The sequence below is a fragment of the Phaenicophaeus curvirostris genome, chromosome 4 (genome assembly GCF_032191515.1).
Source record: "Phaenicophaeus curvirostris isolate KB17595 chromosome 4, BPBGC_Pcur_1.0, whole genome shotgun sequence".
NCBI lineage: Eukaryota > Metazoa > Chordata > Aves > Cuculiformes > Cuculidae > Phaenicophaeus > Phaenicophaeus curvirostris.
In genome coordinates, this window is record NC_091395.1 from 18,379,421 (window position 1) to 18,396,085 (window position 16,665).

Below are 16,665 nucleotides of genomic sequence, written 5' to 3' on the forward strand. Positions count from 1 at the left end.
ACCCCATCCTGCTCCCCCGCACCCCTCTGCACCTCATCCTGCCCTCTGCACCCTATCCTGCTCTCCTGCACCCCTCTGCACCCCTCTGCACCCTATCCTGCTCCCCTGCACCCCCCTGCACTCCCCTGCTCCCCTGCACCCCTCTGCCCCCACCCTGCCCTCTGCACCCCATCCTGCTCCCCTGCACCCCCCTGCACCCCCCTGCACCCCCTGCTCCCTGCACCCCCTGCCCCCCACCCTGCCCCCCTTGCACCTCTCTGCACCCCATCCTGCCCTCTGCACCCCATCCTGCTCTCCTGCACTCCCCTGTACCCCTCTGCACCCCTCTGCTCCCCTGCACCCCTCTGCACCCCTCTGCACCCTATCCTGCTCCCCTGCACCCCTCTGCCCCCACCCTGCCCCCTGCACCCTATCCTCCTCTCCTGCACTCCCCTGCACCCCACTGCACTCCCCTGCTCCCTGCACCCCTCTGCCCCCCACCCTGCCCTCCTTGCACCTCTCTGCACCCCATCCTGCTGCCCCGCACCCCTCTGCCCCCACCCTGCCCTCTGCACCCCAGTCCACCCCTCTGCACCCCACCCTGACCCCTGCACCCCTGCACCCCTCACCCCCACGCTGCCGCCCTACATTCCACCCCGCACCACTGCTCTGCACCCCCTTGCACATCACCCTGCTCTCCTGCACTCCCCTGCACCTCGCTGCACCCCTCGGCACTTGCCTGCACCCCTGCACCCCACCCTGCACCCCACTCTGCCGCTCTGCACGCCCCTGCACCCAGCACCACCCTGCTGTGGCCAGGCTGACACACTGGAGGGAAGGGATGCCATCCAGAGGGACCTTCAGAGGTGGGCCTGTGCAAACCTCATGAAGTTCAACAAGGCCAAGTGCAAGGGCAATCCCAAGCAGAGACCCAGGCTGGGCAGAGAACGGATTGAGAGCAGCCCTGAGGAGAGGAACGTGGGGATGCTGGTGGATGAGGAACTCAGCATGAGCCAGCAATGTATGCTTGCAGCTCAGAAAGCCAACCATAGCCTGGGCTGCATCAAAAGAAGCGTGGCCAGCAGGTTGAGGGAGGCAATTCTGGCCTCTACTCAGCTTTCATGAGACCTCACTTGGGGTCCTGCATTCAGTTCTGGAGTCCTCAGCACAGAAAGGGCATGGATCTGTTAAGGCAAGTCCAGAGGAGGGCTCAAAGATGATCCAAGAGATCTCCTTAGAGCCTTATCTTCTCCAGGCTGAACAACCCCAACTCTCTAAGCCTGTCCTTGTATGGAAGGTGCTCCATCTCTCTGATCATCCTTGTAGCCCTCCTCTGGACCTGTTCCAACATTTCCATATCCTTTTTATGTTGAGGATTCCAGAACTGGACACAATATTCCAGATGAGGTCTCACGAGAGAGTAACAGAGAGGCAGAATCCCCTCCCTCGACCTGCTGGCCGCGCTTCTTTTGATGCAGCCCAGAACACGGTTGCCCTTCTGGGCTGTGAGCACACATTGGCAGCTCACGTGGAGAAAGAAGGATCTAGGTGAGAGAAGAACAGCGTGTACCAGTTCCTTTCTCCCCACCTGTCCACCAGCTCTGACTGTACAGGATATATACGTTTCTCGCACAGTGAAGGAATACATTTACTCATTACTTACTTTCCCCCAGGATCGTTTCAGTCCCTCCTTTTATAGTTCCTTTCTCTGCTTGTGGAGAAATACGGATAAGTCTTGGTTACACTACCCTTAAATCTTCACTTGAGAGTTTGAAAAGAGTTGGCTAAGAATGTTTTACAGGCTGTAAAGAATTGAGGAAAGACTTTATTAAAATACGCGCCCTGGGAAGTACAGAGTCTTCTTAAATAGCTGCCTTGCACAAAAGCAAGCACAGGTAGCCAACAGAAAATGCCTTCTGCCTCCAGACCCATGGCTAAAGAGCTCAATAGTTCTTCCAGTTAGATACTGCAGAGTTGAAAGCTGGACTTCTATACTGCATGCCAAGTTCACCTCTATGAATATGCATAATAATGCTAGGATTTCTTTTTTTTTTCCTGAATACAACACAATTCTGCTGAAAAGCAGGAAGGTTTTTTTATAAATCCATGCTTAACTAAGAATGAGTGGCTGGAGGTTTACAGTTCCACACAGAATGCATATACACTACGTTTAGGAGGAAATGCACGTTTATTTTGGAGTTTTAAAAGCAAAAGTGTCCAAATAAGTAACACTGCTATTTGAGCTGGCCTGTTTGAAAAAAGAACCAGAACACTATCCATGGGAAAATGAGGATAATTATTATCATAAAAAAATGTAACTATTTAATAGGTTTGGATTGTTATTCTCTTCCCAAATGTAAATGAAAATGTAATAGCAAACAGCTGAAGTGATTACATGATATGCTGAATTTCCCAAAGCACTATATTAATCAACCCAAAACATTTTAGGTTTTGCATGAATACATCTTAGAAAACTCCACTTCAGCCATACCTTTGTGGCTAATTTTCCAAGTACAAAACCAGCAAGAAATCCTCCCCAAATCCATCCATGTGTTTGGAAGGTACTAGTGTGTGTGTGTATGTGACAGAGATGCTGCTGGCCATGAGCAGTTCCCAGAAGGCTGTAATTGGACAAACTGACCCATACAGACCCTTTGGTCAGAGGGTTAAGAAAGGGACTTCCCAGCAGGTCTTCGGGAACCACAGGCACACAGCCTATGGTCTGATGGGAAGAATTTTGTCAGAGCTTTGTGTTTTGCAGCCTTCTCTTTGCTTTCTATTGTTGTGCATGCTTTTATTCTTTAGTGAATATTTTCTACATTTTATGTCCAGCCTGGCTGCTGCTTTACTTTCCCAGACTGGTTCTCTTCAAGATGAAAGCTGGACACTTAAGCAGTTGTAGGAAATCTTACCTCCCAGCTTCCTGAGACGAGTGCTGGGAACTGGAGCAAGCTCATCAATATGTTCTGTAAAAGGGTAGGAGGAATCAGTGAGTAGACTGCTATTCTAAATGAGAAACTAACACCTTTGTGTTCCTATATTTAGTTTTGAGTGTTAGCGATACTGCTTGTAATGCATTGTGGCTCTCATCCAATGTCCCTGGAATCCACCAGAAAGGCTCCTGTTGACTTCAGTAATAGTTTGATCATGAAAAAAGGTTTTATTTTCCATATCAGAATCCTGGAAATCACATATTTTGTCTTGGTGATATAATTAAAAAAACAAACAAACAAAAAAAAAACCCCAAAACCCCAACAACCTGTCTGTGTTTGATTTTCCACTGTATAATTGAGCTTAGTTCAATGAACTACATTACTTAGTTCAATTTATCTTCCTCAATCAATTTATCTTCCTCTACCAATTTATTTTCCTTAAAATGTTTTACACTTTCTTTTGGCTGAAAATATTCATTGAATTAATAGGAACTGACATGTAGCTCTGAATGACCTAATGGGTTCTTCTAAGGAAATAGCCAATTCATCTAAAATGTTTTATCTTTTTTTGTCTCATATTACTTTGCCTGCTATAAATCCTGGTGTAGCCTCCTCCCAGACAAGCTCATTAAAATCCACTTGAAACTGTGCTTGTGCTTAAAAGGGCTCTTGATACCATTTTATGTCAGAGAGAGAGAGGAGGATGGAAGCAGAAATATGACACATGAACAAAGTGTTTAGCTGGGAAGATAACACTGATGGTTAGGCTGTGCTGCCAGAACTGGTGTAAGCTGCCCATGGACTCACCACAGGCTTTGAGAACTGAGCTCCAGATAAACACTTGCCCCCCTCCTCACTGTTTTTCACACCAGAGAGACTCGAATCTTGTCTCTGGCAGTATAATTTCAGTATTACGACACAGAAATCACTAGATCATAGTAAACGCAGACCACTGCCTCTGCATAATATTAAAAACAGTTACTACATGATCTTCAATTTTTCACCTCTGTTAGAGTGCAAGTGTCAGTGCTATAAGGCTTGAAGAACTTCTCGTACTATATTCCAGGTCAACTCTTCAATAATAAAGCAGCAGCATTATACTTAATGTTCACCCAGTCATGAGGTTGGAGCCTCAGTGCTAGCAGATGGTGGCAATAAAGTGTACAGCCATCATTTTCACTTGTAAGTGGCTTAGGTTTGTGGCAAGAAACACAGTATGGACTAATTCTTCTAACATTCTGAGTAGGATTCAAGGACTTCGGAAAAATGCAGCGAAGCCAGTGTCTGAAGAAGTACTCTTACACTTTGCTAAAGAGACAGATCAGGCTGCAGCGCTGTGGGGAGCTTTAATCCATGCTATTAGAAATTAATAACACTTGATCTGACTAAGATGAGCTGAAGCCTGTTACCTATCATGATGAAGGCAGCAATTATGAATGTTAAATATTGTCATTAAATATTGTTGTTAAGAATTGTTCTTTCCTCTAATAATGAGCCTCTCAAATTTCAGGTCAGTCAGGTCTGCATGTATAGTGGACAAAGGGAAACTATCATAGCTGCTCCTTTGTTTTGTTCATTGTTGATCAAAGGTTTCTGTGTCCATAAACTCCCACTTCTTTTGTAAAGTGGATGGTCTCACCCACACTGCCTGCCCGACAGCCCTGTAACCGAGGACATGCTGCCCCCACACTATGCCAGAGCATGTGCTACCAAAAAAAAAAAGAAAACCAAACAACGGTATGGTTGACTGCAAACCAGTGCATGAGCATGGTGCCTGGCCATGCAGCTTGCAAACACTGTTACAGTGTTTGTGATATGAATAGTTCTCTTTCACACCTCAAACACTGGGGAACAGAGCCTCTATCATCTAGCAGGGCAATCACAGCAGTGGCATGTGCATGCAGGAGGCAGCAGCTCAGGGAATACGTAGTGTACGTAGTGTATAAAATCCCAGTGGGGTCCTCACACTATTGTGCTTGCTAAAATTGGAACAGCTCTAAGACCTGGGGAAGGAGCTCAACAGGCCTCTAGCCAATGTCCTGGTGCTTTAGCTGCGCTGTCACTCATCTTGTCTGTGGATGACTGGATCACCATGCCTTCCTCTTCTTTGTTTGCCCCACACAGGTGACAGCATGGGCACCTTGCTGTTCCTCTTCCAGGTCTTTGTGTGTGTCTTTCCTACCCCTTTGGCTGAGGAAAAGGCAGTTGGTGGAGGTGTGTGCAAAGCTCAGGGTTTTGCCTTTGGCTGCGATCTTGTAAGACACGATCCATCAGTGTGTCCTGCCGCGATGGCTCTTCCTCCTCTGTGTTTGCCCTGCATCTTGCAGTTCCTCTTCGAGGCCCGTGTGCCAAGAAACAGCAAAGAATGTCCTTGTTTCTCTGCTGCAAGTGGAAGAGGGATGGAAGCGGCAATAAATTCACTCATCCAGTTATTGCAAAATCATCTGGAGGATCCCTCCAACTCTGTACTGTTATTCCATTTCAAGTCCTGCTCTGTGACTGCCCAGTCATTCAGTGAGTCCAACTCTGTCCTTGCTTTGCATTCCTGTGTGTTGTCAGCAGACTTTGTCCCCTACCTTCCTCCTCCAGGTCAGGCAACAAAAGCTGAATGGCACGAGACCTTGCAACTCGTGGGACACTGGGCTGGCTGTTGGCTCTTATTCTGGCTTTTAGTTAATCAGTTACCCACAGCTGGACCTTAATCTTATGCTGCTTAGTTTCCTCCAGTCCTTTGGAAAATGGCTCTAGAATCTTAGCCAGAACAGGAAAGCTTAGAGGAAACAGGAGAAAATGAGTTTTAGGTGATTTGTCTGCCTTAACAATGTAATTGCACGGTCATCTTAGAAAAGGATTGCTGACCTTGTGTCTTTGCTTTTCAGTTAGAAAAATAGATGGACCCAGGTCTTGTTTAAATGGTTAAGAATATTTTTGAGCCTGTTGGAAAAGAGTGAATGTTGCATGAATGTTTGTCCTCCGACCAAAATCGGTTGCCGGTCAATGTTACTGTTGTTGAAAAGGACTTTATCTTGTCCTGGTGTTTTGGCTGCACCGTTGTACATCTTCTCTGTGGGAAACCGGGTCAGCTCCAGCAGAGAGATTCAGAGCTTCCTACTTGCCTCTTGGAACTTGATTCTGTTCTTAATTAACACATTGGCATTTGGGCCAGACCCTAATTGCACGGCTCAGTGGGGCTGTCATTTTCCTGGCAGGGGCTCCCGTCAGTGCTGTGGCTGAGGCTGAGGAGGCAGGAAAGGCAGGGAGGCACCAACTCCAAGAGACACCTCAGAGGGAGGCAGAGCCCGAGGCCAGAGTCACTAACCGGACTCATAAGGAGCCCAAAGGCAGGACGTGAGGTGCTGCTCTTCAAATTTGGGACTTAGCTGAGCTGTAGGTGGCTGTATGAAGCTTGCTCCCATAGAGTCCTGCTGGGCACCTGTAACGACTGGACTCTGGGATAAGCTTCAGCTCTCTGCTGAGGCCAGGAAGGGAGCTGAGGAGCCTGGGCAGCCTGCTGCTTCAACTCTGTCACTGCTGTTCAGGAGATGATGGTTTAAACCCTTCCTTTTGCAGCTGTCTCTTTATGTCAAGCAGAAGGCTGGAGTCTAACAACATAAAGAAGAACAAGTGGCTCTCAGTTCTGACAGGCCTGCCCTCTTAGCAAGAGCTTAATATGTATTTCTAATAAAAACAGAATCAGCACAAAACAAAGTACTTCTTTCAGTGTGCACCAAAGAGATCAAGGTTCTCAGATCTGGGGGATGCCTCTGTAACACAGAAAACAGACCTACAAAATAACTCACTGAACATGCATCCCAATTGGTGTCCTTTATCCTTCAGGAATCAAACCATGCTTCTCTTAAATATTTGAGGGGTTGAAGGGTCTTGGTTTTAAATACAACCCATGTCTAATAATTCTTAATTGGCTTTTAATTTGTCTGGGGTTTTTTTTTTTCATTCCCTGAAATTTGTAAACCCCCTCTTTTTTTTCCTTTCTTGGGTACAGGAACCTTGCACTGTGAAGCAAAAGTTCCCGAGCTGGGAACCTGTGCTTTGGTACACCCTGAATGTCCTTTTACATGAATGCTGCAGGAGGAAAAGGAAACCATTTTTGTGTCATTTAGGCTGTTGGCAGCACAACTGTTACCTGTTGCCACCAAAGAGCAGGAGGAACCGGATGATGAGGTGCTCCCTTTACTGAAGAACCTCAGTTTACAGAACAACATGAAATGCTCAGGTGAGTGGGACAGATTCTTCTGGAAGCCACCCATTTCTAGCTGTGCCAAGGGCAGCAGTGTGTTCAGGGCTCCCTCAGATGGCTGTGAGCCAGCAAGTGCCAGTCAGGAGTGTGTGAAAAGATAACCCGTGCTCTGAAGAGGTCTCTGACCCCTGTGTCATCAGGTGCTGCTCTCTTGTACCTCAGGCCAAAGACCTTTGGGGGTATAACCTCCTGGTCAAGTTGGCTCATCTGGAGCCTTCCTCCATGCACCCCCTAGCTGGCATCTGGCCCCTGCATGGGCTGTGCTGTTGGTGTGCCATGCTTGGCCCCGTACTTTGTGCGTCCTGATATGGCTTCTCAGTGTGACCAGGCACCTGTCTTGTCCCTGCAGCCTGGTGGTCAGCAGATGCTGGTTGACCCTTTCACCACTGCAGCATCTGCAATGCCTGCCTCGCCCCCACCGATGGCACCTGGTCTGCCTCCACCTGCCAGGAATCCCTGCTCCACAGTTCCCCTGCACATGGAAGGGAGAAGAACAGGGTTGGGAAGGCGAAGCGTAGGATCGCACAGGGATGTTGTTGCTGCGGCACCTTCTCCAGTCAGTGTGGCAGCATTTCAGAGGAATGTAATATATAAACCTTAGTCTGGTGCACAGGTGTTCGAAGAGACGGAAAGAAAATAGGTATGCAGAGGTACATGTTATCCACTGTTTGTATGGATGTAACTGTGCTGTGATGAATGTATTAATTAGTCAAAATGAAGATGTGTTCAGCAGTTTGCAGGAATTCAGACCTTCATTTGCATTATAAACAGGTGCAGAAGCCTTGTGGACTTCAACATAAACTCACTCACTGCACATGAATTAAGGCCTTCATGGCTTTGCTCTTTTCCTGAATACACAAGTCTGACATGAATATTGATGCAGACTGCAGAATTATCATTAGGCTGGATCGTAAGAACAATAGAAGTCCAACTTACTCTGCATCTTCATGGAATAAAATTCATTCTCCAACATGCATGAAATGCAGGAGGGCACGCAGTGATTTGCAGAGAAATACTGCACTGTTCACAGGAAGGTGTTTTAAATGTGTCTGGGAATTGCAGATGAGCAGTGTGAGAATTATATGGGGTAAGGCTGTATTACTTTACACCACACCTTAAATGCATCTCTAAGACCTGGTTATAACCTTCACTGCTGACAGTCACTTTTACGTTAAAGAAATGTATTCATTCAGAATAAGGCATGTTGATTCTAATGCAAAATTATTAATTGATGCAATTCTAGGTATTACATTACATATAAGCCTGTATTATTTCAGGTACTTACTACAAAAGCACATGAAATTCAGTGCTTGTTAAGCACGTTTTTAAATTTAAAAAGATAAATTGAGGTGAAACAGGCCACCCACCTCCTCTATAAAGTGCTTCTTGAAAGATATTTTTGCTCAAGGGAGTCCAGATTAATACATTCTCAGGCACGCTCTCTGTACTCATGTAGATAGCCATGCTGTTCCAAAGACAGGGTTTGAGGGAATTCCCATCTGTTTCGGCACTTGGAGACAGAGGCAATGTGACGTACAGCCAATGCAGCCCTTTAGACTTCTAGAGGTGCACCTCTGCTTTGTTAACATCCCATGTTATGCAGGATTGTCCCTGCTGAAAGGTGGGGTAAACCCTTAGGTATGCTTGGAAACGGTGGCCTGGAAGATCTATCTTTGTTCTGCTCTGAATCAATCCGGCTGAATTACACTCAGCACGAGTTCTGTTTTCACTTTTGCCACTGGGAAATGAGAATCAATTTTCACTTTTCACCGAGTGCTTCTCTGCCCAATGACTGCATCAAACTTGACATCAGTCATCTTCTTCAGAAGAGCCAAGGCACGTTCTGGAAACAACCTGAAAGAGATAATAACATGACATTAAATGTAGGATAAGAAAGTTAAATTATGGGAAAAAATGGCACTGCAGGTGAGGGAAGAGTTGGTCTGGAGCAGAATGCATGCACACACATGAACTGAGACCAAGGCTTAAACTGGATGTTATTTCCAAAGAATACATAGCCCTCATCAGTCTCTGACTAATTTTAACTCCAATCCCACCCATCTCCTTTTATGACAATTACAGAGCAGATACGTAATGGACACAATTTAGCTTGGAATATTGCTTCCAGGGTCCAAGAAGTTTTAATACTGAACACAGACACGTGCATTTGCTTTCTCTTTGCTTTTAAAACCTTACCTGGTTAATTTTGGGAATTCTTGCAGGATGAAAAAAAATCCTAAACATCTTGACACTTTTTCATAAAAAAAGTTTGCTGGCTTTCACAAACAATTAACCAAATGTTTCCTCAGATACTGAGTTTCCTCAGTTGTTCTGATGTCAGTTCTGGTTTGGAACCTGAGCTCTGCTGAAAACACCTCCTCAGAACAGCTGCACTGGATATTAAAGATGTGTGAGAGCACAAATTTTGCTTTACATGGCACAGTGAAGCAATAGAGCCCTTTTGAAGCGATTTTTCCAGCCTCTGTGGCCTAAGTCTTCAGTCTTGATGCAAAGAAACAAATACTAATATGCAACAGATCTGCCTGGAACTTCTCTGAGTCTGCTGTTTCAGAGAAAATGTTTGCAGGCAAAAGGGAAATAGTGCTCAATGAAGAAAGAGTCTTCTCTTGTTCTCCCCTCCTTGCCTATCAGCCTGCAGAGCGGCTGACTTCTCCACTGAAAACATTTAGCTGCAGAAAGTGGACCTGTGAGAGGATTCAACAAAATATTCTGTGGATGAGTTTTACTACTGTCATTAGAAAGAATCCCTGCACTATTTGGTTAATTTTTGAGGTGTCCTAAAATAAAAAGTAGCCTTCAATAAGATGTTACAAGCTTGAAGGTTGTAGATTCAGCAAGCTGTATTTTATACATGTGGGGTTTGTTTGTTTTGTTTTAGTCTGGTTTGCTATTTTCTGACTTACCTTTCAATAAGCAAAGCAACGCGTTGACTTGATGGAACAAAAACCATTTTCTGGTTGGTCAGTACACCTTCCATCAGGGCCTCTGCAACTTCTTCAGGCTCCAAAATCTTTCCAAGCCTACATAGGAAAGCATACAAGTAAGAGGCAGAGTGGTAAAACAGGGATGGTACCGGCTGATGGAGGGCACTCCACATATGCACTAACTCAGGTAATTCAAATACAATCATTATGTGCGTTAAACATAACTGCAGAATCTCTTTAATCACTCTTTGGTATTCTACACTTGGTTGGAACAGAAGAACTAAAGCTGGGGTTAATAAGTAGTGCCTTGATGCAAAGAAGGAAGGACAGGAAGGCAGAGTTTTGATAGTTACCTTGTACTGGGGTTTTTGACAAATCCAGTGTTTATAAAAACTGGACACACACATGTAGTTTTTATTCCATCCATTCCCAGGGTAGACAGCTCCTCTGTCAGAGCTTTATGAAATCCAACTGCAGCAAACTTGCTTGAACTGCAGGAGGGGAAAAAGCATAAATGAGAAGGCAGAAATACTACTTGTAGCCTTCTACAAGGCAAAGCGGCCTAAAAGATCAGGCAGCACTAAACAGAAGGCAAATAAATTGCAATCCAACTGAGAGAGAGGGCAGAGACTAATGCTAACTTTCCCTTAGCCAATCTGCAGTGCTGGATTAGATGTCACTGCCTGGGAGAGCAATTGTGGAATGCAGCATGGGTGTCTTTCAAAAGTTGTCTTAGTGGTGAACTAAGAGATGAATGTCCAGAATTCTTAGCAAATGCTAACTAGTGTGCATCAGTCAGTGAACACTGACCTCTCAGTTGCATCCGCTAGGTCGCTAACCACACAGTAAGTATTACTGTGTTTTTACCTTCTGAAAGGTAATTGTTGAAAAGCACTTTTACTTCATGATGGCAGAAGTATTTCTATACACTACAGTTGCGCCACAAGGGTGGGAGGATCAAAGGCTACTCATTTGTGGTTTACTTGACAACACTACAACAACTCTCAGAAGCTCTACTTTCTCAGAAGTCAATGGGAGGAGGATACCTTCTTTTTCCTAAGCAAACATCTGAATTGGTGAGGGAGAGAAAAAAGAAGCTTTCAATAGCTCATGTGTCACACGACTCTTCCTTCATACAAGCACTGCTCCTGATTCAGTCAGAGCTAATATGCAAATCGCTGTGAACCTCCAGGCAAACTTAAGTGCTGCCTGTTGTGCTTTTTTCCTCCTTAGCGCTGTCCTCTGGACATGCTATATTCAGTGGGAAGATTATTTTGGTTACTCTCTACTTGCTGATGGAGAAGATGCAATTATAAGTCAGAGATATGAAGGAAGCCGATTTTAAAAACACTTACCAATAAGCCACCATGTAAGAAACCACAAAATGACCTGCTGACGAAGCCACCGTAACAATGTGACCGTGGTTGTTGTTCATCATGGTTGGCAGTAAAGCTCTTGTGGTCTTCAAAGTCATTTAAGCCAAGAAGCAATAATGGAGGGGAGAAGGAGGAAAAGTACAGTTTTCTTAGGCATATTCGGCACTGACCCTGACTATCATTAACCAAGTGACTAACGCTGGCACTAATGCGATGTGCATCACAGCATCTCAGGTTCTGAGAGCCACAGAGATACTCATTCTCTGTTCAGCTGGCACAATTGGCAACCTTTTCTTCCAAACAGGAACATTTCAAGAAGTCGGCTATAAACAAGAGCTGATTCTCTCATCTTTCCTGTGCTGCTTTTTTGGTTTCAGGTGTTGGTGTCAGCGCTGCCAGTGACTCAGACCAGCACGTACGATAAAGCGCTCATCTATCTGTACCATCTCTTTCCTTCCCCCACAAACAACAAGTCCATAACAGCAGAAACTCTCCCACTCCATGAGACCTGTTGGCAGCTTCCCTGGCGCAGGCATCAGTGCAGGGTGCCAAAGACTCAAGGATAAGCTTGGACAGGGCCCGGTTGTGTCACACGGACCCCGACTGCTGGAAGAAAGCTAGGAGAGAGTCCACAGAGAGATGGGAGTGGTACAAACCGTAAGGGAACTCTGGATTGATGTGAGACGGGCTCGGGAGTAGCTCATGGAACAAGGAGGGAAGGTGGTGACACAGCAAGATGCTGCTGCAAAGGGAAGAGCTCCCAGGGAGATTGGCCAGGCTGGTGGGTGCAGTCATGGAGTGGCCAGGCTTCGCTGTGCCCTGTGGCTGCTCTGTGCTGGGAGCTGCAGGGCCGGCCCTCTCCTGCTCTGCCTGACCTGCCTGGCCACTCAGGCCATGTGCTGGATGTCTTTTGTGCAACCCATGCACAGATGAGGCTGTTTCTCTGCTCATGCAGAGAAAACAGAGAACGAAAAGAGGGAGTGAAAAAAATGGGCCAGGCTCAGGTCAGGAAGATGGTAATCAAGTTTCCTCACAGTCAGTCAAGCTGGGTGCCCCTGTGCTATACACATCCAAAAGACGCTTTTTTGTAATTTGCTGGTAGCTGAAGATAATCCTCAATAACAGTCCCCAAAACACATAGGTTTAACAATGTCTGTGTCCCTTACCCACATGTGAGCAAGAATGTTGACCTCAAACATTTTTTCAATCTGGTGGTCTTGAGTTGAGAGAAGATCGGCAGGTGTAATCACACCAGCATTATTCACCAGGATGGAGACATCCCCAACATCTTTTTTCACCTTTTGGACAGGAAAACCCCAGAAAGGTACATGTCACTCATTACAAATAAAAAATACAAGGCTGAGTAAGATAACCAATGATTAATTTAATTGTTAATGTTTCTTTCAGGGAGAGGAAGATTGTGCCACTTTTCCAGATGTGGTAGGAACTGTGCAGTAGTACCATGAAATGTGGTTTAGATCTGATGCTTTTCTCCTAGTTACTGCCAGTTTTTATAGTTTCCCACACATTGCCCACAGGCACAGCATGCTCTGTGTAGTCATATTTGGGGCTATGGTCATACAGACTTTTTTGAGCAAGCCAGACCATATCCCTCACAATCATAGAATCATAAAATCAAAGAATGGTTTGAGTTGGAAGGGACCTTAAAGATCACCTAATTCCATCCCTTTCATGCAATGGGATGGGATACATCCCACAAGACCAGGCTGCTCAAGCCTTATCCAGTCTGGCCTTGAACATCTCCATTCATGGGGCATCCACAACTTCTTTGGGCAACCCGTTTCAGTGCCTCACGACCCTCATTATGAAGAATTTCCTCCTTATGTCTAATGCAAATCTTCCCCTCTCCAATATAAAGCCATTCCCCCTAGTCCTATCACAACATGCCTTTTTAAAAAGTCCCTCTCCGGCTTTCTTGTAGACTCCCTTCAGGTACTGGAATGTCACAATAAGGTCTCCTCGGAGTCTTCTCTTCTCCAGACTGAACAACCCCAACTCTGTTAGCCTGTCCCCATATGGGAGATGCTCCAGCCTTCTGATCATCGTTGTAGACCTCCCTTGGGCCCTCTTATGTTGAGGATTCCAGAAATGGACACAATACACCAGGTTGCCCAGGACCCTCTGGATGACATCCCATCCTTCCAGTGTGGCAATTGCACTACTCAGCTTCATGTTGTCTGGAAACTTGTTAAGGGTGCACTCAATCTCGCTGTCTATATCATTGATGAAGGTATTAAACAGCACTGGTCCCAGTACAGACCGCTGAGGGACACCACTTGTCACGAATCTCCATTTGGACATTGACCAGCCATTGACCACTACTCTCTGAATATGAACTTCCAGCCAATTTCTTATCCACTGAACAGTTCAACCATTAAATCCACATCTTTTCAATTTGGAAAGAAGGGTGTTGTGGGGGACCATGTCAAAGTCTTTACAGAAGTCCAGATAGATTATATCTGCTGGTTTTCCCAACACAATGTTTTTTATGTCCTCAGTGTTGACTGTGTGCTGTTCAGGAAACTAAAAGACCGAAGTTCCTCTGGGGTCTGGAAGCCTAAAGAGCAAATCTGGCAATGTGGCGTGATATGCCAGAGCCATGCAAAAGAGGTTGAAGCTTGCTATGATCTTGGAACTGCTACATCACCCTGCACAGAAGTATGGGGATTCTGAGAGCCCGTATGATTTTGGTACAACAACTGTCCTCTTGTTTCCCTGACTTTTCTGAAAATCAAACATATTTGGGCAAGCATTTGGCAAACCCCTGCTCCCCTACCTTGTCTGCAGTGCTGTAGATTTCCTCCCTTTTGCTGCAATCCACCACAAAGGTGTGAACGGTGGCTCCCAGCCGTTTGCATTCTGCTGCTGTGTCCTCAATGCCATGCTGTAAGAGGCAGAAAAGAGAGATGGGCATGAACAACTGTACCCCTTGTTCATGTGTTGCTGCTCGGGTACCGTCACAGACCTGTTAGAGGCTGAAGATTTGTCCTACTTCTGTAACTCCCGCTCTGTAACTTTGGGCATTGTACTCATTGCCTGCTTATCTTCACCGTTGGAATATATTTTGCAGCAGCAGAGGCCACTCCCTTGTTATCAAAACTATTTTTTTCCTTCTTCCTACACTCCATTCAACATGGACAATGCTTTATTTGGCAGCAGCAGTGAGAGACTTGCAACATGATCTGCCCTCTCCTCTGCCCTGCCCCGAGTCACACGTTTTTTGAAGAACACGGAACTGGTACTTGAACACAAGCACAAACAAAGTCTGATCTTAGCCATAGGGAGCATGAACAGACATTAAAAATACTACACAATATCCTCACTGTTTACAGATCCTCTTGTGCAAGGCTTGTCTTGGGAGCTTTTTAGTTTCTAGTGGGTTGGATTTTGTGGCAGCTTCAGAATGACACGGTGAGCTCCTCTGCAGTTTCTGATCCTCTGTGTCAGAAACCTTTCCTGTGTGTGGCTGCCCAGCCTCTCGCCTCGTCTGTACCTTGCTCAGTGACGCCTGTTGATGTATCAGTGCAGAGACCCACCTACCAGCAATGCACACAATGTACCCAAGGCCAGAGAGAGCGAGTAGGTCAACCTGCTCCTCTGCTGGACAGGTTTCACAGAGTCATAGCAGGGTTTGGGAAGGAAGGGATCTTAAAGATCATCCAGTTCCAACATGCCTGCCACGGGCAGGGACACGCCTCACCAGACCGGGCTCTTCAAGTCCCCATCCAACCACCTCCAGGAATGGGGCAGCCACAGCTTCGCTGGGCAGCCTGTGCCAGTGCCTCGCTGCACTCAGAGTGAAAAATTTCTTCCTAATGCCTAACCTACATCTTCCTCCCTCCAATTTCAAACCATTCTCCCTTGTCCTGTCCCTACATGCCCTTTTAAATAGCCCCTCCTCGGCTTTGCTGCAGCCCCTTCAGGTACTGGAAGGTCGCTATAAGGTCTTCTTGGAGCATCCCTTCCCCAGGCTGAACAGCCCCAGCTCTCTCAGCCTGTCCTCACGCTCCATTCCTCGAATCCCCTTCACCATCAGCCCGCAGCTGGGCTGGGCTGCAACCCCCTCGGCGGGGCCGGTACCTGGTTGATGTCCCACAGCACCAGGCGGCTGCGGCGCCGGGCGAACTCGAGCGCGGTCGCCCTCCCCACGCCGTGCGCGGCTCCCGTGATGAGCACGAGCTCCCCGCTCACGGGCTTCCTCCGCGCGGGGACGAACAGCTTGGCCAGCGCCTCCAGGTACGAGTAGAGGAGCGTGGCCAGCACCAGCAGCAGGTCCAGCAGCGCCCGCATCGCTGCTCCGCGCCGAGTTCTCTCCTGGGGACGCGGGGGGGTGTCGAGTCACGGGCACCCGTCGAGCAGACGCACCCTGACCCGCCCAGGCCCGCGGCCCGCGTGCGTCTCCCGCCCCGCCCCCTGCAGGCCCCACCCCCGCCCCAGCCAATCAGACAGCGGTATTTGGAAGGGGGCGCGGCGTAACTGCACCGAAAGCCCCGCCCACACAGCCCCCGCCCCTCAGTTACCCGCCTCAGCCAATCAGAGGGGGGTAACGGGGAGGGGGCGTGGCATAAGGGGAGACCCGCCCCGTCAGCCCCGCCCAAATCGGAGCCCCGGCCCTCCCGGCCGCACCCCAATTAATCGGGGGGAGGCAACGGGGAGGGGGCGTGTCCATGTCGGAGGGCCCGTCCCTCACAACTCCCGCCCCGCCCCGCCAAGCCCCCTCCCCGTAGCTCCCGCCCCCAGGCCCCGCCCCCGACGAGTACACTGGTTTTAGCCCCGCCCACCGCAGGCCCCGCCCCTCGAAGCCCCGCCCCAACCAATCAGAGCGCGATGGCTTGGGGCGCGTCTACGCGTGAGGCCACGCCCCCACCCTGTGGGCGGGGCTTGGTGCCCCGGGCGGGCTCGGTGGGGGCGGGGTGGGTGCGGGCGGCGCCGGCGGGGCTGCTCGGCTCCAGCAGGAGGAGCGGTGACCCTCTCCTTATGGAGAGGCACAAGGGCAGCTCGGGGAGGTTTGCACCTGACGGGATGTGCTGCCCGCAGCTTTCAAAGGAGCTGCAGGTGCCAGTGTGGCAGCGGAAATGTGGCTTTTGTTTTACTGTCCCTTTGGCTGAGGAAAAGGCAGTTGGTGGAGGTGTGTGCAAAGCTCAGGGTTTTGC

At 47.8% G+C, this 16,665-nt stretch overlaps 1 protein-coding gene across 1 annotated transcript; it reads right to left on the reverse strand.

Annotated features, from left to right (window-relative positions):
• Window positions 1–8,374: 8,374 nt before the first annotated feature.
• Window positions 8,375–15,863, reverse strand: LOC138719852 (estradiol 17-beta-dehydrogenase 11-like). The gene is made up of 7 exons (XM_069855363.1): window positions 15,593–15,863; window positions 14,289–14,396; window positions 12,658–12,789; window positions 11,471–11,577; window positions 10,469–10,606; window positions 10,095–10,211; window positions 8,375–9,024 (listed from the first exon to the last, which is right to left on the reverse strand). The coding sequence occupies exons 1-7, from the start codon at window positions 15,800–15,802 to the stop codon at window positions 8,937–8,939; spliced, it is 900 nt and encodes a 299-aa protein (XP_069711464.1). The 5' UTR covers window positions 15,803–15,863; the 3' UTR covers window positions 8,375–8,936.
• Between the last annotated feature and the right edge of the window lie 802 nt (window positions 15,864–16,665).